Raw genomic sequence first — 26,594 nt, 5'->3', positions numbered from 1 at the left:
GGACAGCCTTCCTGGGGTGAGGGATGAGGAATTTTCGGCCTCACTGCCAAAGGCTTGTAAAGAGCTTTCCAAGTCTGCAGAGGGCACTGGAGAGATGGCTCACTCAGTAAGGCACTTGCTGCTTACGTAAGCATGAAGACCAGAGTTCGATCCCTAGATGTGGCAGTATGGGCTTGGCGCTCTAGTGATGGTGAGATGGGAGGCAGAGTGTCCCTGGCGAGCCAGCCTAGCCTGCATGGTGACGGTCCAGGCCGACAACAGACTGTCTCAAACAAAAGGTGCACAGTGTCTGAGGTCCTTTGCCTTCACCACATGTGCGCATACGTGCACACATGCACACACATACACACATGCACCCACCCACCCACCCACAAACTTACACACATGTACATAATTCAGAGAGACCTGGGGCTCAGTTCAGAGGTAGGCTTTGCCTCAAAGTGCTTGAGGTCCTGGCTTCCAGCCCCAGCATACCCACAGGGGCTTCCCAGGGGTGTAGAATGGTAGCAGGATGACCCACACAGCCTGGGTGGGGACCTGGCTTTGGCTGTGATGTGCTGTCTTGCTCCAAGCTTTCAAGGACACAAAAGATTACTGCCCAGACTTCAGGGATCCCCAGCTAGTCTGAGCACCTTTGTGGTCTCTCCCTTGAGGGGCAGTCTCCTGTGGTTGCTAACCAGTTCCCTGTGTTCCCTCAGGACTTAGAAACCTGTTCCTGACTGGTGTATGAAGTAACATGGTGGTCCGGCACTTAGGCTTCTGTCAGACAGAGGAGGATTTGAATCCTCGCTGAGAACAATGGCAGGATGTGAGTGCCCTGCGCAGAATGCAGCCGGTACCCGGGCCTCGAGCTTGGCAAGTGAAAGGCTCTTGTGGGACACTCAAGGACCTGGGACAGAGGGTGGGGCCCTGCTCTGACAGACACATGGTGGCTTTGCCTCTGTTATGTGTAGAATGGTAACAATGGGCTGGGAGGGGCTGAGGGTAGTCCCTCAGATTGGAACCACAGTCCTCAGGAACACAGACACCCACTTGGCTGGAAGTCTTGACCATGGCCAGGGAACCCTGTGAGGATGACAGTGAGTAGAGCCTGGGATGGGGCGGGCCACCTCTATGTCTATGCACCTGCCTTCCACAAGCATCTCTGTCCTGACTATCTCTTCCTTCCTTTTTTCTTTGCTCCGGAAAGACTGCTGGTGGCAGCCAACAGCCTCTCTGTTATGTGCTCTGGGGCAATGGAAAGGATGCCACAGCTACCTCCAGGAGACCCCCTCCCCCTTATCCAGCCAAATAGAAGCCTGAACCTCAGGATTCTTCTCTCTCCTTCGTAGATGCAGCTAATGCACAGCATTGCTGCCAAAATCTCACACACCCCTCTTGCTTGTCACAGTCCTGGTGACCCCAGTCTGTCATTAGCAGGACAGAAATACAATGGGAGCGAAGGGCTACTTAAAACCTAAGAAGGGAAACAGGTTTCAGAGGAAATGGACTATGCTCACATAAAGGAAAGTTTTCTTCCTGAGTTGGAACGGGAAGTGTGGTGGTGTTCCGGGGTGGTGGAGAATTGGGGGATATCATTTTAGTTTAAATTGGCTGTGGGGTCTTGGGCCAAGACACTTAACGTCTCTGAACCTCAATTTTTCCATGTGTAAAAGGAAATTGGGTCAGGAGGTCTGAATGGGAGGTATTAGGGTATGGGTACAGTATCACTGAATTGCTTTCTAGGTATGCAATGAGGGGGTTGTCATTCTTATGGGAACCCTAGAGGGGTCTGTGAACATCTTCATGGACCCTGGGACTGAAGTTCTTCGCATACCCAGTGCCATCTTTTCCCCTTCCGCTGTGGCTTCTTAGCAGACTTTGAATTTACAGATGCCACTTCCCTTCCCACTGGCTAGGCTAGCAAGTGGGATCTGGATTCAGATTCAAGCTCAGCCTCTGGATTGCTGGGTGACTCAGCTCAGCTCACTCAGACTTTCTGGACTTCATTTTCCAAGGCTATATGGGCTGAAACAGAGAGCTGAGGGGCCCAGAGGCAGGGCTGTGATGGGAGAGCTGAAGGTAGAGAGGGCTGAATGTCTCTTTATATGCTTAAGTGAAGTTCTAGCCACACACACTCACACACATAGGGGGTGCTTTGCATACCTAACACTCACATGTGCCCACTGGATGCCTGCTCTTTCTCCCAGTATTCCAGAGAAGAACTCACGAATTGAAAGGGATAAGATGTGGAATGTGATGCGATGGGCAGATGTGCATTGAGATGCTGATGCTCTGGAGAGGACCACACTGGGATCCTGTTAAGACAGAGGAGGTTCCGAGTCAGAGAGAATGGCATTGGGAAAGATAAAAGACGAGAGGGTGTCTCTGTTAACTGTTCTCCTCCACAAGAACAATTCTTTTCACGCAGAAGAAAATTAGTTTGTGGTTGGCAAGCGGAGACCCCACCTCTCCATCTGTCTTTGCAAGGCAAATCTCGGCAGCAGATTGCTTGGGGACTTGGAGACAGGTGGAGAGGCCCTGGGGACATGGAGGCAGGCTTGAGCTATGAGCACTTCTTTCTGCTGTGCCTGCGTGGGCTGGTGGCCTCAGGTTGAATCTCTGGGCCTCATTTTGCTGTTGTATGAATGGGAAAATGCAGCAGCCACATAGCATGGGGAGGCCACTCCTGTGGGAGCTTAGATAGCACCATGTGTGACAGGGTGAGGTGCTTAGCCAGACAGCTGCCCCCAAACTCACCCCAACATCCTGGGGACGATGCGGCACAATGCAGGTGACCTCCATGGTCCTGTTGTGCTCATCCTGTAACACAGGAAATGTGCCCTTCTGGGGGTCAGCCTAGCGTCCGTTCTTGTTTGGGTAGAAATGGTGACGTAAATTTAGCACTGAGGTACTGGGACTGCCTCAGAGGTCAGGGTGGCTCCAGGGTGATGGATGGGGCTCCACTCACCCACCTTCCACTCTTCCCATCCTCCTGCCCCTTTTATTTGGTCTCTAGGAGGACACTGCAGCCACATGGCCTTTCTCTGTCTTCCCTGCAAGAGATGGAGTTTGGTGCCCTAGCTGACCCAAGGCTGCCTGACAGCCAGGGCAGTCCAGGAGACAGAAGTGGCCTTTTCTACCCCCCATACTTGACATTTTCATTGTTTTTTTCTAGTTTAAAGGAACACACATCGAGTTCAGCACAGGGACAGTGGTTTTTTTATATGCCATGCTCAGGGCTGGAGGCCGGCACACACAGCCCCGTGATATGGGCACCAATACGACTTGCTTTATTTTGATGGGAGAGGGGATAAGTTACACAGATCTGTGTGACACCTGGGAAGGCATGGCATGGTGGAAAGCCCAGATCCATAGCTACACACAGTCATGATGGCCTTTGATCCCTCTGACACTGGGACTTGTGTCTACTCAATCCTGACCTTGATCTTTACTGAGCTCTTGGGAACTACAGTGGATGGACACATATGGACCCTGGCTCAGAAAGACCCCTATTCCAGCCTTCACCTTCCTGACCCCGAGTCTTTCCCTGCAGGTGAACATTTCCAAACTGGCATGTGAGGGTTGTCTCACTGCTAGAGAAGGGCATTCCTAACTTGGAGGGTGGCAGGGAGGGAGTGCCAGCCTTCATGACATTCCCTTTCTTTCTCCACTGACCCCAGCCACGAGTTACAACCTCCAGCAGCCCTCAGCCCTGCCTTCCATGTCAGCCTGGCTGCTCTCCTGGAGAGCAAGGCCTGCTTAGCATTCTGCTCACCACTCATATTAACCTAGAAGGAATGGCCACAGAATTTAATTTTGGTGGAAGTGAAGATCTAGAGGGTTCTCTGATGTTTATCCTGCGGTGGGGGTCAGACTTGTGTGTGTGCTAGGGAAGCGCTCTATCACTAAGCCACACCCTCAGCCCATCCTAGGGTTTGGAAGAGGTGCCTTCCCCAAAGAACGAGGTGGTTTTTTGTGTGCCCACCCTCGTTTTTTCAGCTTTCCCTGAAGTCACTGTGATTCTGCCCCATCTCCTTGGCTGCTGCAAGGTTTGACACGGCCCTCTTTTTGTCTTCATGACAGGTATGGCTGACCTCAGTTTTGAGGCGGAGAGTCCCGTGATGCCCCCTGACGAGCTCCTGGCGGGACTGCCCAGCTATGACTGGCTTCTTCAAGGGCGTGGTGAGTCAGAGTAGTCATAGTTCCTACAGCTTTTTCCAGGGGCTCTTGCTGGTTGAGGGGTGGATAGGTCAGCTGAGATAGCTCCCCTTTCTCCTGGGTTCTTGAGAAGTGGGAGGTGGGATTTGATAGAGAATGGACAGTGTTCTGTGGCCCTGAACATTCTGCTACCCAAATGATGATGGCCTTAAAATTCCTATTCTGTTTGCTGGTGCTGCATTACATATATCATTTTTTATGTGATTTTTGGACTTTGGATGCACTAGAGATTAAATATAGGGTCTGGCAGATCTTAGCAAGGCAAGTCCTCTGCCACTGACCTATGATCCCAGCCCTCTTTGCTTTTCTGTTTTTCTTCCCTCTCCTCCTCCTTTTCCTCCTCCTTCTCCTCCTATTTCTCCTTCCTTTCTTTCTTTATACCACAGGCTGGCCTTGAACCTGCACCAGGCCAGCCTTCCTTTCACAGCATCAACACCTGTTCTTCTGAGCTGGGATGATGTCTTCCTTCCCTCTCCTCTAGGAAGGCAGGTCTTCTTTCCATCCTTGGAGGCCCCGGGAAGGTCTCTGGAGCCTGCATCTTGGTCCTCAGTCCTGGAGCACAGGTGAGGCTCAATGATGCATTTCCATATGCCCCTGTTGCCCCATGGGAACTCTCTTTGGGAGTGCTCAGCTCTGATACTGCCTCAGCCATTGAAAAACCCTCTGGGGACACCCTCTTTATCCCAGACCCACTGAGCCAGATCTCCCTAGGGATATGGCCTGGGAATCTTCAGGGTGTCATGCTCTGAAGTGGTGGAAACCACAGACCACATCAGGGCTTTGCAAACTCTGGCCTCTGGGCCAAACCCAGCCCCCAGGCTGTATCTGTAAGTCCTGTGATACTGGAATCTGGCAACAATCACTTGTGTGTATATTGTCCACGGCAGCCTTTGCCTGACTGCAGAGCTCAGTGCGCACATGTGTGTCTGGCTCATGCTGCTCAAACATTGACTCTGGTTCTCTGTTGTTGAAGTCCTCCTTGCCCCCAAATATCTATCTTAGGGGGTCCCATGTACATCTTCATTGTTTTGATAAGTCTTGTTACAGAGTTCTGTGTTCCAGCCAACTCTATGCAGAAGGGATGTGGTGAGGCCCCTTCCCAAATGCACCTTGTGGCTGAGCATGTGGCCTGCCTAGAGGAGTCTCCTGAGCTCAGAAGCATGGAGCCAAGTGACCATGGATACTGTCAGCCCTAACTCATCTGTGACCATGGAAACTGTCAGCCCTAACTCATCATCTTTCCTCCCTATAAGTTGGTTTTCTCAGGAGATTATTTTTTTTAATTTACAATTTAGTCTCTTTCCTAAGCCCCATACTTGGGCTAATGTGGGTCCCAGGCATTCTAGAATGTCCCACCTACCCTAGGCATCCTGTCACGTGGGCACCTTGGCTAGATGTCCCCCCTGCACTGACGCCTCAGCACAGTCAGGCCTCGGATCCTTCCCTCTTGGGGCCTCGGTGTTCCCCTACACCCTAAGGGAGCGGTTGTGGGGAGTCCACAGCTCCTCCCAGACCTCTGCCCCTTTGCCCTCTTCCCAGCAGAGTCCCCGTGGTGACCGAGGAGGTGGCCCGGGAGGCCCTGCTCAGCTTCGTGAACTCCCAGTGCTGTTACAGCAGCACAGCTGCCGGCAACCTCATCATCCAGGAGCTGAGACAGCAAACCCTCTGCAGGGTAGGGGGGCCATTCCGGGGGGCTGGGGACACTGGGCTGTGGGGGCATTGGTCCCGGACGTGCACGCAGTCTCTCCCCCAGCCTCCCTACTCTAATGATCAGAACCTAAGACTCATCGTGATTGACAACCTCCCGTGCACTAGGCATTGTGAAAAGCAGATGAGACCATGTCATACCCCTCCACCCCACAACTGTCCATCACAATGTGGCGTTGTCCACAGTGTCTGGAGCCAGTACTAGGGATCAGGAGAGGCGGAGATACTTGACCAGTTGGTTAGATGTGGTAGATCTAGGGTTCAAAGTCAGGTTTGTTGACCCGAAGCCTGGGCCTCCTTACACCCTTTCATGAGTCTGTTCCCCTGACCCTGCCTAGCCTCTGTGTCTCCCAAGCCATGCCTGTGCCTTTGAACTGGGGAGCTCCCGCCTCTGACACTCGGACCATAGAAGGTGCGTCAGGCTCCTACACCAACAGGGCCCTGGGAGAGAAGCTCAGGCCACACTCGCAAGTGTCCAACTTTTCCTTCAACGAGACACAACCAAGTGGAAGTCAGGCCATGAGGGTAGATCGGTCCTGGGTGTGGAGGGAAAAAGAGGCTGGCTTGCAGCTGTGTGACCTAGGCAAAACAGCTGGCCTCCCTAAGCCTCCATTTTCTCCCACATAAGAGAGAAAGAGACAGGGTGAGGGGATGGTTTAGTTAGAAAATGCTTGTTATACATGCATGATGCCAAGTTCAGTCCCCAGAACCCACATTAAAAGCTGGATACATGTTTCTTTAGAGCTGAATAGAAGTCATCTCTCTATCACACACACACACACACACACATAATTATATATATATATATATATATATATATATATATATATATATATATGATTTGGCAGAATAAATGTATATATACACACCAAAAAAAAAAAAAAGCTGGTAGACAGCGCCGGAGGGACAATACCTAAGGACCTCCACATGCACACACACACACACACACACACACACACACACACACACACACAGAGAGAGAGAGAGAGACACAGAGAGAGAGAGACAGAGAGACAGAGAGAGAGAGAGAGAGAGAGAGAGAGAGAGAGAGAGAGAGAGAGAGAGAGAGACAGAGAGACAGAGAGAGAGAGAGAGAGACCCAGGTGAGGCCCAAGGTCCCTTCTCACCCTAGGTTTGTGCATAAGGACTAAGGAGGACTTTGTCATGAGTCATGGGGAGCTTAGAGCAGGAACCTGGGGCCTCCATGCACCATGGGCTAACATCTATAGGATTTTTCCTGTAGATGATTCCCTGGTAGAATCATAGGATTGCACTGGGTGGGGTCCTGGCAGGGGTCACACTCTTTGTTCTCAGCAGCCTGTGCTGGTGGAAGCTTCATCCTTTTGCAACATAGTACTGTCACCCGGAAGGACACTGCTTGTGACACACTCGTGTTCTCTTCTGTAGTACCGGCTAGAGACCTTCAGTGAATCCAGAGTCAGCGAGTGGACATTTCAGCCGGTCACCAGTGAGTGAACTGTCTGGAGTCAGTTTGCTTGGAAGGGACCAGGCTGGGGCTGGGGAACCCTATCAGGACCTGGCTCAGTTACTAATGCTGAATCTGATGTTTGTCTTTGTGGGGTCTCAGTTTCCCCACTTGCTATAAAATGGTGAGACAACTTTCATCTCAGAGACTCCCCAGTGCTGACTGTGGAAGGTGATCCTCCCCGGGAAGTAGGTTACAAGAGGCCGGGGAAAGCCTAGCATTTGACTTTGACTGCAAAGACAGCATTGTGCTTGGGCATCCACCAAATACCCCTAAACTTCTAGATGCTCAGATGCCCCACCTACTGTGCCACCCTACCTCTGCCATGCTCTAGAGGCTTTTTTTTTTTCTTTCCTGGGAACTTTTCTCTGCTGTCCATCTCTAGTCCATTCTTCAAAACCCAGCCTGGTGTCACCTTCTCAGTGAATCCTTCCAGGATTTCTTTTCCTCTTCTTTCCCAAGCAGAATGCACAAACCTTTTAAGTTTTCCAGGCCCTTTATGCATACTTTCAGTGTGAGAACACGCTGTCGGGAGGGGAAGGATGAAAACAGGGTAGTGTGTGTGGTGGTTGGTGATGGTTCCTGGTCATTGATCCTTCAGAGTGTGCTCATCCTGTGATGGGCATTTTATACACATTCTTCAATTTAATTGTCACTGCAATCCTACATGCTGGGGGATCATTATTTATCCCCATGCTAGAGATGAGATGATTAAATTCCAGAGAGCTTAAATCACTTTCCTAGAGCCACACAGCTGGGAATCCTGTAGAAGAGCCAGGATTCAAACCCAGGTCCAAAGTGCTTAGCCTTGGAGGCCAGGGGGCCCTGTTGACATTCTTCTGTAGCCCCAGCTCATGATGTGCGCCAAGGAGGGTGTCATGCTCTTTGGTAGATACACAAAAGTTTATCCCTGATGCCTTTTACTGTCCTCACAATGGCCTCTTCTGTGTCAGACCACTCAGTGGATGGACCCCAGAGAGGCGCCTCTCCCAGGCTTTGGGATATGAAGGTCCAGGTGCCTCCAATGTTTCAGGAAGACACCAGAAAGTTCCAAGTGCCTCACTCCTCTCTGGTCAAGGTAACAGCTGATTGGATCATCTGTATTGCTCTCTAAGTCCGTTTCTCCCTCTTCTCCATGCTTCCTCAGACTTTCTCCCAGGCCCAGCCTGGTAGGTCATGCCTGCGGTAAAAATAAAACCCAGCTTCAGAACAGCATGCATCTTAGGGCGGCAACACTCACACAGTAAGAGGACCATGACCAGCTGGAAATAGCAAGCGACAGCAGTTCTAGGACAGCTGTGTGCACACATGCTTCCTTGCTTGGTTTTCGCTCGAGAGTAAGATAAGTGGAGGACTCCACGAAATTGATGTGAGCTAAAATCTGAAACACAGTGGGCAAATTGCTGGCTGAGCAAGCACAGGGTCCGAGTTCTTATCCCCAGCACACATGTAAACAGCTGGGTGTGGGGACTTGCACCTGTAACCCCATCGCTGAAGAGGCAGGGACAGGAAGGCCTCTGGGGCTCACTGGCCTATCAGATTGGTGAGCTGCAGGTTCAGAGAGAGATCTTGTCTCAAACAGTAAGGTGGGGGTTGACGGAAGAAGACACTTAACGGTGACCTCTGGTCTCCATGTGAGCCGTGCAAACACAAGCATACAACCCCCACCCCCACACACTCCATTGAGCTTTTCCTCGGATGTCAATAGGGGAATAGGTTTGCTGTCTGTCTGTTGTATAGAAATCCTTCTTAGCAGGAAGTGTAGGAGACCTGGTAGTTGATTGACACCCTCACTCTGTTCTTACTGACAGTTGTCTGTTTTCTCATTAACACTTGATTTAAGAATGTAATTAGTCCTGGGCTCGTTGCATGAGTTAGCTGTTTGAAACCTGGGACTTATGCAGGGACACTTGACTCAGTCTGGGAGGAGGGGACTGGACCTGCCTGGACTGAGTCTATCAGGTCGATCTCAGTCCTTGGGGGAGGCCTTGATCTGGAGGAGGTGGGGATGGGGGGTGGGCTGGGGGGAAGGGGAGGGGGCAGGAAGGGAGAGAACAAGAGAATCCGTGGCTGTTATGTAGAACTGAATAGTATTGTAAAATAAAATAAAATAAAAAATAAAAAAGGAAAAAAAAAGTAAACTTGGGGAAAAAAAAAAGAATGTAATTAGACCCCTATGGGTCCTTATAGTTACTGGTTGCGGAGGAGCTGAAGAGGCACGAAAGCATTTCACTCTTTTTGGACAATGCAAAAAACTATTTGCATTCAATGACAAGAGTCTAGCAGTTAGCTTCTTGCCTTTCACAACAACATTGTCCACTTTGTGTGTTCTCAAGGCCCATGTGAGTGAGCTGTGGATGCAGCCTCCATCAGCCTTTGTAGTTTAGTCTGACAGGAAAGCGAGAGTGTGAGCTGGTTGAGGGCTCACAGAACCCCCATCTTAGCGTGTGGGAAAGCCTGGGCTGGGCTTTGGGGACGTTCTAGCATGAGGCCTTGGGTTGGCACTCGGGTCCCTTTGTCTCTCCAGCTACTTGGAAGGGCCTTTCCCCCTTATAGTTCCCCATGATATTCTAGGGTTGGGAGAATGAAGCCTTCTAGGATTTCTTTTCCTCCTCTCTCCCAAGCAGAATGCATGAGCCTTTTGGGTTTTCTGGGCCCCTGTGCATCCTTTCAGTGTGAGAGCACACTGTCTGGACCTGCTGAGGGACCTCCATCAAAGGAGAACTATCTCTTCCCTTTCAGGAATGTCACAAATGCCACGGGCGTGGCCGCTACAAGTGCAGCGGCTGCCATGGGGCCGGCATGGTGAGTCGTGGATGGGCCATATGAGTCAGTGATCCTGTGCGAGTGTTGGGGTGGGCATGGGGATGGCAGGGTTAGGTAAGGGCCTCGGGGTTCCCTGCACCCACAGTGTCATATCTGGTGGGTCACCTCCCTTTCCAAGGCTCCAGTTTCCTATCTGTGGCTGGGATGGTCAGCATGGATGCCTCCAGTGACCCTCACTCATGCTTTGATGGTTCAATTTAGGAGTTTCTCACCTTCCTCCTCACAGGCATTGAGAATCTGCATAGGACTGGACCCTCTAAAAGAATGGGTCTTAAGACCATGCTAAAATGCCTTCCCAAGGAAAGATGAAAACAACTTCTGTCCCTTTTCCTAAGGTCCCAACCACGGACCCAGGCACAATTCCACCAAAGTTCATTCTGGAGAACCAATAAATATATTAGGGTTCAGGGGGGTACTTACAGGTAACCCCCAGGCGTGTGAATGCTCCTCCCTCAGCATGCTGGACCTGAAATGTGTTACCCAGCAGGAGGAGGGCTTCATGTCTGCATAGATGGAGTGCCCCTTCCCTACTCTTTCCAGACCTATATACTCTAGCGCCTCCCTGAGGCTGAGTTGCATATAACAGGTGATGGAGAGTGGCTGGATACTGAGGTGAGAGTTTTGTGACCCTCCCCACCCCTCCACGAGGGGGTGCGAACAGTCAACAATCCCAGCTTGGATGATCTTTTGCAAGAGGGTACAGCTGAATGACCCAAGACGGTTGATGGATGCTTGAGTGTGAGGCCAGTCACACCAAGACATCCTGGGTTTGCAAGGGACAGAATCTGTTGGCTCTGGAGGCTAGACGTTCAAGCCAAGGTTCCCAATTTGAGTCTGCTCCTCAGACACGCATTGATCACTTGCTGTCCCACCATGTCCCACCATGACTCTCCCTCCATCCAGGGGCCTGCTGGGCACTCACGTCTCACCTGCTCACTGTGGGTCCCAGTGGGCTGTACCTGTCTTTTCTCTCCTCTCCATGTCTCCTCCTGCCCTTTGCCTCCTGTGGCATTGTCTGCAGCCACCCCCCATCTGGACCCTCTCGACCTCGTGATCTTTTTGTTCTGTCCTCCTCCCTGGGTCCCTTCCTCCTCTCCTTGTGCTTCCTTTGAATGTCAGGAGTCCAGCCCTGGGTACTTTCCTAAAAAGCACCTGCCCTCACCCTGGTCTTCAGCCACTATACTCCTGGCTCCTTCCAGACACTTGGTTGGGGGCAGGTCTTGGGGCTTTGGGGTGGGGACAAATCAGAGAGGAGAAACAGGGATCTATGGACATGATCCTGTGCCCAGCAGGGTGCAAAACCACCAGTCCTTAAGCCACAAAGCCACAAGCCACAAGCCACAAACCCAGGGGAAGAAGAGACCTGAGTCAGGGTCATGTGACTGGGTGGGAAGCTGGTCTCGGGGTGGCCTGGGCCCTGCTTCTGGGAGGGAGCTGCTGAGTCTGGGTGTGTCCACAGGTGAGGTGTTCATCCTGCAGTGGCACCAAGCGAAAGGCCAGGCAGCCGCGGAGATGCCACATGTGTTCTGGCTCTGGTAGGCGCAGGTAGGAGTGGGCGTGCAGTGGGCGGGGGAAGGCTCTCTAGTCTTCGGTTTCTTTCTGGTCACTGTGCAGCCGGAAAGGGCGCGGGCCCCCGGCTTTCCTCACCGCTGTACTGCCAGAGTCTGTGCCTATCGGATGCTCTTGTGGTTTGTATGAGCGTGAGCTTGTCTCAAGGCCCAGCGTGTTAGGAAGCCATCCAAAGTATGTGGGGCAGGAGTGAGGAGATGGGGCATGGAGAAGAGCTCCAGGAAACACCAGCTGGAAGGGGGATTTAAACTCTGAGCACAGGCTCTGGGCAAAGCCTTCTTTATACCCCAGAGCAGGGCCTGGTTGGAGGGGCTGCTTAGCACGTTGCTGACTGACTGAAGAACCCAGAACATTTTATCTCTGCTCTTGGGGCTTTGCATACAGTGGGCGGTGGCATCTTGTAACTTATGTCTTCTTGCTATTTATAAACCTTTAAAGGGAAACAAAACTATAAGGACTGAGAAGGTTCAAAATTAGATTGGTTAATGGTCAAACCTCGCTGGCCAAGCTTTACCATACCTTCTTCCATGACCAGTGAAGAATGTTTTTTTTTTTGGGGGGTTAGAACATTAGTTTATTTCATTTTTCAAGTAAAATGACCCAATTCAAATTGGCTGTGGCAAAAAAAAGTATGGGCCCAATGACCGTATAGTCCAAAAGTATATTTCTGTCATGGCATCAGGTCTAGCTGGATCCAGGTGCTTAAATAGTGTCACCAAGCTGGAGTGGTGAGGGGACCAGGTTAAGCAGCCCGGTGGGAAAGGACACTCTTCTGAAGAATTCTAAGAGCATCCTGAGGTGGTTCGCATTGCATTGACTTGGGTCCATGTTTGTGTTGGCTTAGTGTTGCCAGAGAGATGGAATGAGGTAACCAGCCAGGCTGAGATCCCAAGCTGGCCACAGAGCGTAGGAACAAAAAGCCAAAGAACTAAGTGGGCTGGGCATGGAAAGGGTAAGCTCCTAAGAGGATACTAGGGTCCAGCTGTCAGAGGCTGGAGGGTGATGGTGGGCAGGTCTATACTACCACAGTCAGAGAGTCGTCTACTGAAGAGGGTTAGGGCAGGGGCCTCTGAGAACCACAATAATACTGAGCCCTGTTCACTGTGGTCACAGGTGCAGTACCTGCTCTGGGCGGGGGAACAAGACATGTGCCACCTGCAAGGGGGAACGGAAGCTGGAGCACTTCATCCAGCTGGTCATCATGTGGTAAGTGACACCCAGGGGCCAGGCCTGGAGGAGGTGAGGGGGTGTTGCTGGTACAGAGAACCTCTCCGTCATGGGGGCTTCCTCCTGGTCCAGGAGGGAACAGCTGTGGGGGGTAGAGGATGCAGACGGGCTTTGGCTCTGTGTTTATTTTTATTCTCATTTTTCAAGTTAATGTTCTTAAACTTTGTGTGAATGTGAGCATGCTCAAATGTGGACGTGCACATACGTGTACACGTGCAGGCACTTGAGTACCGTGGCCGTCACGTGGAGGTCAGGGGACAACTTGCAGGAGTTGGTTCTCTTTGCACCATATAGGATCTAGATATTGAGCTCCGGTTGTCAGGCTTGGCAGCCAAGTGCCTTCACCCACTCAGCCATCACGCCTGCTTTAGCTTTGAGTTTACATCTGTCATCGTCACCTGCTAGGGCAGCAGTCCCTGGGCCCCTGAACACTGATGTCTGGGATACAACTGTGTGTATGTGCCTCTAGGTCAGCCATGGATGTGTTCCTATCACGAAGCCTGTCCCTGGCCAGGATAAATGCTAGGCAAGCCAAGGTACACAGGGACTAGCTCCTCCCAGGCCAGGGCACCGAGCTTAGCGAGGCTGCGAACTCACTCCAGGCCCCGCCCCCAGCCCCATGCAGCGCAGGTGTAATGACTGTGATGATCGGTGATTTGAAGCCCATGCGGTGCTCTGCTTTCCTCCCCCCCCCCCCTTCCCAGGAAGAACAGCCTGTTTGAGTTTGTGTCCCCACATCACCTCCACTGCCCCGGGGAGGTGCTCGCCAAAGCCAGAGGGGAAAACCTCTTCCGGGACGAGAATGCCACGGTAAGGAGGGTGCCTTCACACACAGGTGGCCAGGAAGTTGGCATCCTGAAGACTAGCTGGAGCATCCGACCCTCTGTGGGGTTCAGGGCAGGTGGGTATGGTGGGGACAGAGCTGCCCAGCCAGGGATGAGGCCCTGGATGACTCTGAGTGGAGCCTGGTGTCAGGGCCATGAGGTCATCAGCCCCCTGCCCAGGTGGAACGGATGCTGAGTGGACGTGGGAAAGAGCATTGGGCTGCCAGTGCTATGAGCTAAAGGAGGAGCTGTAAGGGAGGCAGGGCTTGTCTCCACACGGGAGAAGGTTGCCTACGGCAGCCTGGGAATGGGGATATCTCAGGGACTGAGTCAATGCTCTCACGTATGGGCCGTATGAAGCTACCAGCCTGCTGCTTGGGACTCTGTACCATTCATTTTGCTCCGGCTGGGCACATAGCGAGCAGTTTTGATGTCGGTGTGTGTGGGAGCCCGTTCTGGGGTTCCTCGTGGCTTTACCCAGCAGGTCCAAATAGAGGATGATCAGGACCACGGGCCTGAGTGCAGGTGTCTGAGATGGTCTGCACTTGGCTGTGCTGGGGGAGGAGGTCTTTTGCTCCACCCCTTGGCGTCTCTATAAAAACCCTGGACCAGAGACAGTCCGGGCCCGTTGGAATAGGTTCCAGGCCCTCTCGAGGCTATCCTTTATTTTCTATCTGTTTATCTCCGCAAGATTCTCCGCTATAAATACTTCTATCTAATATTTCCTGCTGCTCGCACTCAAGAAAACTCTGGGAAGCTGTGGGGGTGGTGGGTAAACGCCCCACAGAATGGCGCCGTGAACAGGGACTAAAGAAAAAAAAGGGACTAAAGAAAAAAGGGGACTAAAGAAAAAAGGGGACTAAAGAAAAAAGGAAAAAAAAAGGGAAAAAGAGGGGGGACTAAAGACAAATGAACAGGGACTTAAGACAAAGTAATAGGGACTAAAGATAAAGGAAAATAATAGTTTTATTACAGAGTTTTTGGTGAAAGTGCTGAGTTAGCCCTGCCAGTGGAAAGGCATGCCGGTGTTATGGAATATATATATTTTTTTATATATATTTTTTGGGAAGGCAGGCGTTTTATCCTCGAGAGAAAAGGAAAGCGGACTGGAAGGATGTCCGATGCTGCAGCGAAATTCTCTTCTGTCAAAATTTTCTATCTTCTATCCCTTTCTCAATTTCTATCTGTGATAAGTATAAGATATAGGGTAGTAATATAGTTTAGGAAAAACTTAGAAGTATAAGATTGTGTAGGAAAAAATAAGTAAGGCAACTAGACAGAAAAACTCAATTTTCTAACTTTGGGGGCTTTGAAAGCAAACTGGGGAAAAAATCTTTCTTTGGGCTTTTCGGGTAGTAAAAAAGCTCTTCTTGGAGCTTATGGGGAAGGAAAAGTTTCCTATGGAAGCTTTTGACCTCTGGACAGCTGAAAAGCCAAATCCAAGCAGCAGGAGAAAGTAATTTCTCCCTGAAGCAAAAATGGGCGTGTAAGAAGTCAAAGTTTAAAGTTGGGAAGTTTTGGGAAAAGTTGGTCTTTCTCCTGGGGGGAAAAATCTTTCTCTTAAACTATAAAGCTTTTCTTGAAAAATTTTTGGGGAAAAATCTCTCTAAAAAGCCTTAATCTTTTTCAAAAGCTCTCTTAAACTTAAAAACTAAAAACTAAATTTGACAAAAATTAGAATCACCTGAAGAGATTAGTATGGGGACCACCTGTGATTAGCTCTAAGGGAAAACAACAAACTTAAGACAGCAAAACCTCTAAGTTCTTTCCAGCTTTAACAATCCTCCCTGCAATGCAGGAGGCAGGAAAAAGTTTCTAAAAACCCCTTCTAAGCTCTGTCTCTTCAACCTACTAAGACAGTGTACCCTGAAGGAAACGCTTGGGAGAGTAAGGGTGAAGAGCTACAGAGAGCCCAAAAGGGCCGGAAACTTTACCAGAGAAAAACAAAAAAGCCAAGCTTTTCAGTTACAGCCGAGCTGAGGCAGCAAAGGTTTTGAGTGAGCATTTCAGAATGAAAAGGTGCTCCTAATCTTCCTAAAGCAAAGATCCCCTGAAGCAACGCAAACTGTTAGCATTGTATCCTCGCTTCTGACCAAAAACCCAGAGGTGACTGGCCAGCGTCTCTGAGTTGGGGTGCATTTCGGGGATACTAGGGTTCCTGCAGTGGTAAACTTCCTGGAGTGCACAGCTGAGGCAGGAAAGTACAGGACCCGAGGGGAAGATTGCTAATGAACAAACAAAGCTAAAGCCGGTGGGAACGGCACAGTTGTCCACTTTCCTACAAGTCCCAGGTTGATAGGTCCACAGCTACAAAAAGAAATCTGAGAAAAAGCTTTCCTATCAGAGAAAGGACTTTTCTGGGAAAACAGTAAAGCTGAACTGTGTCTGAAGCAGTTGTGCTGCTGAGTCAGAACGCTGTCTGGGGAAAGAGCCCAGCCAGGGCAGAACAGAACTCTCCAGGAGTAAAAGCTTTTCTTTTCTGTCAGAGAAAGCACCTCCTTGAGAAAAGCTTTGTTTCAACTGACTCCCGATGAGATGAGATGAGATGAGGGAGTGTTGCCCTGAGGGGTGATTGCCTCTGGCATAAGCTCTGTCCTTGAGCACCCAGACAAGCAAACACAACCCACTGGGGGACTGGGCCAGGTGAAGGCCTGATGAGGCAAAACACCTGTCCTAATGGGAGTTGAGAAATGGCAAAAACCTCCGTTGTTAGATTTTCAGTCTGTACGCAAACCACACAGACCCTGAAAACAGAAACGGACAAAAAGCCCCTACCTTCAGTAGCAGGGAAAGCCACCGCTCTAGTGTCGGAAACTGTTTTCTGGGGTAGAGGGGATAAATTGAGACCAAACTGGGAACTGTTTGGGAGAAAGACTCTGAAGAAACAGAAGGGACAGATTCCTCCCCAGAAAATGCATGACCTGACAAAGCTGCTAGAGTTTGAGGCAGATTCAGGGGGAGAAAAAAAAGCCCCTACCTCCAAAGGCAGCTAGCAGAGGTACAGAGCCACAGATAGATACCTGAAGCTCTGCATCTGGGGGGGAAGGAACAAGCAAAATGAGAATAAGATCAGTGGGAGAAAATCTCTGAAGGAGCTATGGAAAAGCTGTTGTAAATGATCTTGTTTTTCACTGACTGGCTAAAACAAACACAAGCCCCGAGGAAAGCTGCTATCAGAAATGCCAGCCTCAATGCCGGCTAACGAGGCAGGTGTGGTTCTGATTCGGGGGCCAGTGTCTGATGAAGTTGAAACACCTGTTAAAGCCAGCTGAGAATAGAAACCTCCCAATGTGCCATAGCTGAAAATGTAAAGTGCTTGTTCAAATCTCCCGTTCCAAAAGCAAAAAACTTTGTTCAAACCTCCCGGGCAAGAATTTGTAAGCAAGTCTAGTAAAAGAGAACCAGTTGACTCTCAGACCCGAAAAGATATATGGGAAATGATATATGGGACTGATATTATTATGGACTGATATAAGGGAAATGCATTCTGGGAAAGGTAGTTTTTCTGCTAAAGATGGCAACATTGCCCTGAAACACGTTTGTCAGCTCTAAAATTAAAATACAGCTTTTAAAAGAATAAGGGGAAAAGTTGTCTAAGGGTTTAAGTGTCAGTTCCAATGAAAAATTGAAAGAATATGGAACTAGGCGCTTCGCGGTATGGGGCTCCATTGGTAAAATGCCTTATTTACCCTAATAGCTGTGCAAAGTTTTTACGGCAGTTGGATGACAAAAAGCTACCTATAAGAGCAAACAAGTCACTTTAAAATCCTTAAAATACCACCTAATAGCTGTGCAGTATTGGCGAAGAGCTTTACAGCAACTAAATAAGATAATTTCACCCTCAGCGTGAAGTGAAGTTTTCAGAAGAGCATACCAAAAGTACTGCTGTAATAGAAATGTTTGTCTGAATTGAGGCATTTAGGGGAGCTATTATGAATTTGGGTGAAGGGACAGCCTCTAGTTAAAAAACCGTTTACCGCTGACAGTGCATCTCTGCCTGTCCGGAACTGCTGAGAGAACTCACAACTTTGGGGTGTGGCTTCGTCCTGAGAATGTTACAATCCCCTAGCAACAAGTATCACAACTCTATAATGACAACACTCACTAAATCCCAGTGCTTTATAACAAAGCTAACTATAAACTGTAAACTTTAGAAATGATGTACGTACTTCCTGTCTAGTTAAGAGAATCTTTCTGATAGATGGTGATAATAATTAAGAGTAAGAAGTAGAAAGACAAATATAAGATATGTGAGTTTATAAAAATTCTGTCTTGTTAGATCTGTGTTAAGAAATCTTTAGGTGTTTGCTAAGTTAGATATATGCTAATGGTAGCCTATATAAGTGTGTAAAATAGATCTATAGAGTTCCTTTAAGAATATAAGCTTGTAAGAAGTATCTAAGGTAGTCTTAAGACATGTAGTAATAAGCTTGTAAGATGCTAGTTGTAAATGTAAGTTTAAATAAGAAATAAGATAGAATGGATATAAGTATATAAGAATTAATAAGAAATATATTTGCTAAAGTAGTTCTATAGTTTCCTTAAAGTATAAATAAGTAGATGTTAATATGTTGTATATGAGTTTGTAAAAACGTGTAAATGTTGAATATGAGTCTAAATGCTTTGCAAGGCAAAAATGTTATATGTGAGTTTGTGAAAAAGTGTAAATGTTAAGTGTGAGTCTATTAATGTATATGGTGAAAACACCTGAGACACAGGAGATAGTGTCCTAGTAGACTGCAAAATAGGCAGTCTGAATGGTTTCAAAAGCTCCAGAAGCCGCTAAGAAGCTAAGAATGGCGGACGCCAGAACCAGCACAAGGCATCCGCAGCTGAGATCCGTGGAATATCAACGCAGCACAGAAAAACCTGAGCTTAACAGCAAAAACGGTGCGGTTTAAAATCTTACTATACTAAAAAGGTCTGTCTGTGAGAACAAAAGTTGCAGAGACGCTTGTTTGAACAAAAATTATTAACTGCAAAAAGTTTTGGTTAAAAAAGTCTCTTCATATTTGGAAGTAAAAGCCTGGTACCAGAATTTATTTCTTATTTAAACTTTTTGAACTTAAAATGAGATAAAATTACAAAAACATTTTGGTTATGACTTTCTTCAAATTTGGAAGGCTAGTACCAATATTTATCATTTGAATTTTGGTACTTAAATGAAATGAACAAGAGAGATTTCATTGCAATGGGACAATTTTGAGCTTACTTATAGTAATGACCTAGGAACGGTTTTCTGGAATTGGGTTAAAAAAGAAACTGTTTAAATGAAGAAATGTATTTCTACTTAGAATCAAGATGCAATTTTGTGTATGCATATATGCTTTATTAACTGGTGATTTATGAGTTGTTTTGTGAAACTGTTTATGTAAAAATGAAATTACTTATGGAACTGGTTTTATGTTACAAATGGAACTGTTTAAACAGAAAAGTTTGGGTCCTCTAACTAGGTTTGAGTTTTTGTTTAAAAATTATAAAGAAAAGGAGGAGTTATGAGATTGAATTATGTTCGCAGAAACCTATTGATATTAATGCACCCTGGTTTTGTGGAGTTAAGAAAATGTTTAAGTTTGATGTGAATACATCGAAGTTTTTCCTATGTTCTGTTAACAAGAAAATTCAAATGAGTGAGTTAAAGTTGTAAGACGGAGAAAATTGTTAACTATATATAGCACCATATATGCTAATTCTAATGGTTCTGTTAAGAGTTTGCTTTGAGTTGTAAGATTGAGAGAATTGTGACTATGTATAGCAATATTTATGTTAACCTGTTAATGGTAATGATGAAGCTAAGGGATTCTTTAAGTTTGTAGTCGCCTTAAGAGTTTTGGTTTAGAAAGGGCTTGAGGCAGCTAAGACTGCTGTGGTCACCTTGGACCTAATTCAAAAGAGAAATGCCATCTATATCATCCTCTACTCCCATACTGGGAGGTGTAACAGCTATGGAGATTGCTGTAAGCCATTAATAGTTATTTTTTTATATATTAAGAAGGGGGGACCTGTGGGAGCCCGTTCTGGGGTTCCTCGTGGCTTTACCCAGCAGGTCCAAATAGAGGATGATCAGGACCACGGGCCTGAGTGCAGGTGTCTGAGATGGTCTGCACTTGGCTGTGCTGGGGGAGGAGGTCTTTTGCTCCACCCCTTGGCGTCTCTATAAAAACCCTGGACCAGAGACAGTCCGGGCCCGTTGGAATAGGTTCCAGGCCCTCTCGAGGCTATCCTTTATTTTCTATCTGTTTATCTCCGCAAGATTCTCCGCTATAAATACTTCTATCTAATATTTCCTGCTGCTCGCACTCAAGAAAACTCTGGGAAGCTGTGGGGGTGGTGGGTAAACGCCCCACAGGTGTGATCCATGACCCACGTGCTTGAGTTCTGGCTTTATCTCAGCACTCAGCATGATGCTCAGCAGGCACACAGTGGGACCACGGAAAGGGAAACATAAGCGGCAGGCGGGAATGTAGGCTCTCTGCACCCTTCCCTTTTGTCCTGGGCTCCCTGAGCCAATAAAGTGGTGAATGATGGCTAAAGAGTTTCTCTTAGCTTGCAGTGTGGCCTCCAGGAGTCTTTCCCATCACTCTCTGGCATCTTCCATGGCTCTCTGTGGGGGTGCTCTGGGAGCGAAAGTGAGGCATCCGTTTGTCTCTCCAGGTGTACCCCATCGTGGACTTCCCCCTGCGGGATATCTCTCTGGCCTCCCAGCGGGGCATTGAGGAACACAATACCGTTCTGGCTTCCCGCGCCCGCATCCTTCAGCAGGTGAGGCAGGGGGAGCAGAGGATGAGGGCTTGGCTTGGGAATGCTTCCCTGCCCACTGAGGCTTTGCCTTAAGGAGTGAGGGTGCAGGGGATCAAGGGCCCGGGAAATGCGCATATGAGGCTGAAGGGGCATGAGGGACCATCGGCCACTGGGAGAGAGGGCGGGCGATTTATTTACAAGAAATGAGTCCTCGTGTGATTTTGATTCTAACTCCCTCATATTCAGAGAGCAGGAAGGAAATCCAGTCAGCACCCTGGCCTTAGGCCGGTGCACTGCTCCATTTGGGGAGTTCCTCTGGTGGCCACTAGGTGGCAGTGGTGTCTGCCACGAGAATCACCATCCCTGCAGCACGGAGTAGACTTCTTGGGGTCTGGGGAGAGTCAAGTGCTTGCTTGTTGTGCAAGAACGAGGACTCGAATTCAGATCCCAAGTACCCACATAAAAGCCTTGCTGTAGTGGCACTAGCCCCGGGGGTCCAGGCAGCTCTTTGGAGCTTGCTGCCCAGCTTATCAGTGAGAGCTTGTGTCTCAAAGAAAAAGAGAAAAGAAAAAAAAAATCAGAACAACTGAAAAAGATTCCCAGTATTGACCTCAGGGAACACCCTGTGCTTGAGGTTAGTGGTGGGGAACCTGGGCCTTGCAGCCAGGGCTTAGATTCTGGGTCTCATGCATCCTTCTGTGGTCCTGGGCAGCTGCTTCGAATGCCTTTGTGGCTGGTTTCTTCCCTGACTGCTGCTGCTGCGGGCTAAGGGTTTGCAGGTGCTAACCTGTGCCATAACCTGCTTCCTTTTTTGCCTTTCCCAATGAGTCCCACTCCCTTTTCTCTGCACATCTCTCCTGCTGGCAGGAGAGAGAAGGCCAAGATGCATGTTTTAAAGTGAACTGGGACCACCTGGGATCTGGAAGGGGACTTCAGTGAGCTTCAGGCACCGCAAACTCCATTGCCTCCCAGGGCTGGGTGGTCACCCGGGTAACCCTCTGAAGGCTCACTCTCCACTCAGCTCTGTGTCTGCACAGGGCAGGGAGTTTTCAGACTTTCTAGCATTCAGACATTTACTCGGAACCTTTCAGCTTTTCAATATCTTAACAAAACTATAGAAAGCCAAGAATCTGGGCCAGTAGTCTCTGTGGTGTCCCCGGGTCCAATCTGAGCCTCTGGGCTGTTCTCATAAACAGAAGCCCAGACAGTGGACATAATTTATTAGGGCCAGCAGTTCTTTTAGTAGCAATTCTGGAAGTTAGTATAGGCTTTTGGGGATCTGAGGTGTGGGACTTGGGGCCTTGCCAGTGGTCCAGACACTGCAGAACATACCCTTTTGGTACCCATTTCTCCGCTCTGGCACTCTCTGAAGGTTTGGACTAACCCCTCCCCTCCACTGAACCTCAGTGTCTGTGAAGTGGTGAGGTTGGGTCTTATCTCAGGTTGGGCTCTACAAAGCAACCCCAAGGAATGCCTATGTGAGTGCCACTTACTATGAAGGGTTGCTTGAAGGACTGGGGAAGGGCTGAGAGGGAAACCAAGCCAGTTACATGGCGTTCCCCGTCTGATCTCAGAGTAGCTCTGAGCTCCAGTCACTGTGGAGCTGTGGGTGGAGTGAGGAGGAAGTCAAGCTGGGTGACATGTCAACCTCAGTCTGATCCCAGGGTGGCTCTGAGCTTCAGTCGTGCCCCAGTGACCACCTACCTGGAGGCCAGGAGGCTGGGCTGCTTCTTCTTGGCACTATCTGCCCTGGACATGGACGGTAGGCTCTGTATCCCTTAGAGTTCTCTGCAGAGAGTTGGGCTATGGGGGTTAGTGCTCGGACCTGGGGTGGGTGCAGCGGCAGGCTGTCAGGAAACGGGACTGGGTAGAGACAGATCACCCACTGGTCTCCCGGGGAGCTGGCTTTGGCATGGGTGGAGTTTTACAGCTGTTACCTGAGTAGTTAGCACAGCGCCTGGATCCCGGCAGCCCACAGTCTGGGCTTGGCCACCTGTTCCCAATATGCAAAAGCAGCGAAAGATTTACTCCATGCAGCACACCCAGAAGAGGCATACCGAAAGAAATCTAGTGACTCCCTCCCTCCCTCCAAGTCTGCCTTTGGGATTCTGACAGGTTTAGGTCCTGGTCAAGGTGTGGTCCCACTCATCATGAACCCATCAGATTCCAGGCTGTCCCCTTTTCTGCAAGGTGCCCGACACCTTGTGTCATTTCCCTTCCCTGGGGGATCCATTGTGTCAATAGTCTGATAGGGAGGGACATGAGTGCCTTTCTAGAATATCTCCACTCCTGCCAGGATGATTTGGCTTACATGAAGGAGGAGACCCTAAGTGAGACATTTACTCTGGGCTTGGCAGGAGGATTCAGGAATACTGGGGCTTGAGGGACAATATGACTTGAGAAACTTGCACACACTGGTCACTGTCTGGGGACCATTATACTCACAGAGTGTTCAACGTGAGTCCTTTCATAACCTGCTGCCCTAAATGACATGTTATGTGAGTGGCTTCTGTGGCCTCTAAAGTCTTTCTCCCACCTCCCAATCTCACCTCAAGCAACATAATCCACTGTGGAAAATTCTAGAGCTGGAAAGAGCAAGGCAAGGGATGTGCACATTAAAAAAAATATTTCTTAAGGGGACAGAATGACTGAGGCCACATCTGGGATCCTCTTTTCTAATTGGCCTTTGGTCCTGGAGCCAGAGCCAATGATCTATGATGGTGTTTTGTTCTTGTTACAGAAAGTGGGGAGTGGAATCTAGTCATGAGAAGGTGGTGGCCACCACAATGTGAACAGTTCTAGAAGCTGCAAGTGGATTTCTAGAGTTTTCTCCATTGCAGAGTACAGCCAAGACGCAAACACATAAGCAGGCAATAGCAAGAGGACCATCATCTGAAGGGCTGAGGGCTTGGGTGATTTGTGGGCTCAAATGCAGACCTTCTGAGCTCATAGTGGATGGAGGTGGGGTGGCTGCTGCTTCTTGTAGAAGGGTCTAGAAGTCAGAGTGCTCCTGATCCTCTGCCCAGACCTCTGGGCAGCAGTCTTAGCTCTCACCTTCATGTGCCTGTTAGTCCTCATTTAGGAGGCTTTGAATGACAATTTTGGGGGAGGAGGGGGCTTCTGCCTTTTGATTTCCAAAATGATCATTTGCGTCATAGCTTCTGGCTTATGAATATGCGTTAGTTTTTTGATTTCATTTGGCATCTGAACTCTGAGACAGTTTTGACCCCATTCTACAGATAAGAAAGTCAAGGTCTAGAGAAATGGAGCTCAGTACCCCACAGGAGGTCTCACAGAAGTTTCCAACCCTGATCCTAGGCAATGTCCTATGTTCCTAGCTCCTCCTCCAGAGCTCAGCTCTGCCCCAGTCTTCCTTGGGAACTCACAGGCAGTTAGGAGAGAAATCTGAGCAACCATCTGGCTTCAGCTTCTTCTTCTCCCAGGGCCTCTGAGTGGTCAAGAGCTGCAAGCTGGGGTGTTTCTGATGGGAAGAGCTTGCAGCAAGTGAGGAGGGTTTGGCTCTTAGCCATCACACCCTTTCCTTGGGTTGGGGATCCTGGAGAGTGCGAAGTGGAAGCAGCATGAGCAAAAGGCAGAGGGCCGACTACAGAAACGTCCCGGGGACATGCCACTTCAGCATCAGGAGGAATTACGTTGTATACCAGCTAGGGGTCGCCCTTGCCAACAGTCAGATGGTACCAGGGACTAAAGGCGGCAGGGAAGCCCCTCCCCCCTGCAGGAGCCCCACTTCCTTCCTCAGCAGAGCTTGGGGGTGGGAAGGTTTTGGAAAGGGCCTGGGGATGAGGGACTGAGGCAGACTCTATGGGAGACAGAGAGTTCTACTCCCTCTTTGAGGGGAAGTTGTTTAGGAAGAGGTGGATGCCGGGAGGAGATCTGAGCTTGACATGGGGACTGCTAAGGTGAGGAACCCGAAGTCTCATGAACCTCCTGTTTCCCCATCTGCAAAAGGAGAGCATTTGAGAAAGACTCCCCTGAGGCCGTGCTGACACACAGCTGTGATGGTAGCTGAGGGACTTCTGAGCAGATAAGCCTGACAGAATCCACCAAACGCTGGCATTTCTTTAACATTTTATCTTAAAACCAAAATCAAAATCAATAAGCCACTCCAGACATCTCTGTGCTGGTTTGGAAACAAGTGTTGAAAACAGCTTTGTTCTCCACCCCATCCAGTATCTCATGGAGACATTTATGTTTCTGGAAATGTCATGCAGCTTCCTTGGAGTCCCCTGGGGATGTCCATGCCTCACTTCTAACATCAGACAGTGGCTGAAGAGAAATTAGTTTTTTCCTAGGACCAGAGGAAGGAGCAGTGATGGGTAGTTAGTTCTTAACTTGACATACTCTAGGATCGCCTGGGAAGAGTCTCTCCCAATGAGGTTTTGTTTAGGTCAGGTTGTCCTGTAGGCATGGCTGTGGGGGATTGTCTTGATTATGTTCATTGAGATGGCAAGACACATTCACTGTGGGCAGCACCATTCTGTAGGTTTGAGTCCTGGACTGGGTGAGCGTAGAGATGGATGATGAACAGGAGAAGGCATGCCCGCATTCCTTTTCTCTCTGCTCTGGACTTTGGATGTGACAAGCTGTTTCAAGTTCTTGCATCAACTCCCCTCAGAGATGGATGGTAACATGGAGTTATGAGCCCAAATAAACCCGTTCTCCCCTGGGTTACTTTTGGTCTGGATATTTTATCACAGCAACAGAAATGGGACTAGCACAGGACCATAGCAGGAGATGCATCTAGATGGCCAGATCTGGACATCCTGTGCACCCAGCTCTCCACATTACCCCGCAGGCCACAGGGAGCAGATGCTGCTTCATAAACAAATGAGTGACTTGAGTGCAACTCTGTGTTTGGCCATTTGTTTCCTCAGCGCCAGACCATCGAGCTGATCCCCATCACCGAAGTTCACTACTGGTACCAAGGCAAGACTTCTGTCTACTACATCTATGGCACCGACCACCAGGTGTACGTGGCTGACTACCCTGAGCGATACTGCTGTGGATGCACCATCCTCTGATAGGCACAGCTGTCCCCAGAGTCCACCAGTCACACTGACGAGGGGACAGCAGTGCTCTTTGAGTTTAGTTATGTTAGTGATGTTAGACAACCCCTTGCAAACTCCAGAAGTCCTTCTGAACAATTGGTCAATCATCTGTCAAGACTCATCTCCTGATGGAGCTGGTCTGGTGGGACCCATGTTTAACTTATAAGAATTCTCCTAAGAAAGTATCTGTAGAATAAGGGAGAGATGTAATATGAATGGTGGGAGCTCTGCTTTTCCCCCTAATCTAATATCTCTGTTGTGTATGGGGTCTCATATTGCTGATCCCTGTTTTAGTCTGGATTCTGCTATGAGCCTTGAGCCATGCTCAGCATTGTAGGAGTGTTGAAAGATACTCATGGGTCAACTTCCACCCGGCACCTTTGCTTCCTATCCTCTGGGCTGGAAACACTGACTGGGATGGTTTGATTGTACCGTGCAAAGTCTGAGGCCTCACTTGGAGAAAAGAAGGCTGGGGGGGGTGGGGGGTTGCTTCAAGGATGGGCACTCTAGTCACCTGAAGACTAGTGTTAAAAACATCTGCTGGTTGTTAGGAAGCTGCCTTCTAGGCCACCTCCATACAGTGTGGGCTTCCTCACAACATGGAAGCTATATAGTGGCTGTCACTCATGGGTACTGTGATGGCTAATGTTGACTGCGAACTTGCCAGGATCTAGAATCATCCGGGAACCAAACCTTTGGGCATGTCTATGAGAGAGTTTCCAGATTAGATAAATTGAGGTGACAAAGTCCATTGTCACTGTGAACAGCACTATTTCATGGGGGTCTTAGATTGAATTAAAAAGGAGAAAGTGAACTGAGCACCAGTGTTCATCTACTTCTTCTGGACCACAGATACAATGTAACCAGCTGCCTCACACCCCTACTGCTGTGCCTTCCTTATTGTGACAAACTGTACCCTTGAATTGTGAGTAAAAATAGAATAAA

The 26,594-nt window shown here is 49.0% G+C and overlaps 1 protein-coding gene across 2 annotated transcripts; it reads left to right on the top strand.

Moving 5' to 3' along the window:
• The first annotated feature begins 962 nt into the window (after nt 1-962).
• On the top strand, nt 963-26,594 carry Ssuh2 (ssu-2 homolog). 2 transcript variants are annotated; one of them, XM_006993914.4, is made up of 12 exons: nt 963-1,079; nt 4,066-4,164; nt 4,682-4,763; nt 5,743-5,872; nt 7,315-7,375; nt 8,347-8,471; nt 10,136-10,198; nt 11,679-11,764; nt 12,902-12,994; nt 13,720-13,825; nt 20,494-20,601; nt 25,476-26,594. In XM_006993914.4, the coding sequence occupies exons 1-12, from the start codon at nt 1,052-1,054 to the stop codon at nt 25,620-25,622; spliced, it is 1,128 nt and encodes a 375-aa protein (XP_006993976.3). In that variant the 5' UTR covers nt 963-1,051; the 3' UTR covers nt 25,623-26,594. The 2 variants fall into 2 exon arrangements, with proteins under 2 accessions (XP_006993976.3, XP_006993975.3); XM_006993913.4 differs by having other exon boundaries at nt 5,740-5,872.

This window comes from Peromyscus maniculatus, chromosome 3, assembly GCF_049852395.1.
Source record: "Peromyscus maniculatus bairdii isolate BWxNUB_F1_BW_parent chromosome 3, HU_Pman_BW_mat_3.1, whole genome shotgun sequence".
NCBI lineage: Eukaryota > Metazoa > Chordata > Mammalia > Rodentia > Cricetidae > Peromyscus > Peromyscus maniculatus.
This window is presented reverse-complemented; position numbering and strand designations above follow the sequence as displayed.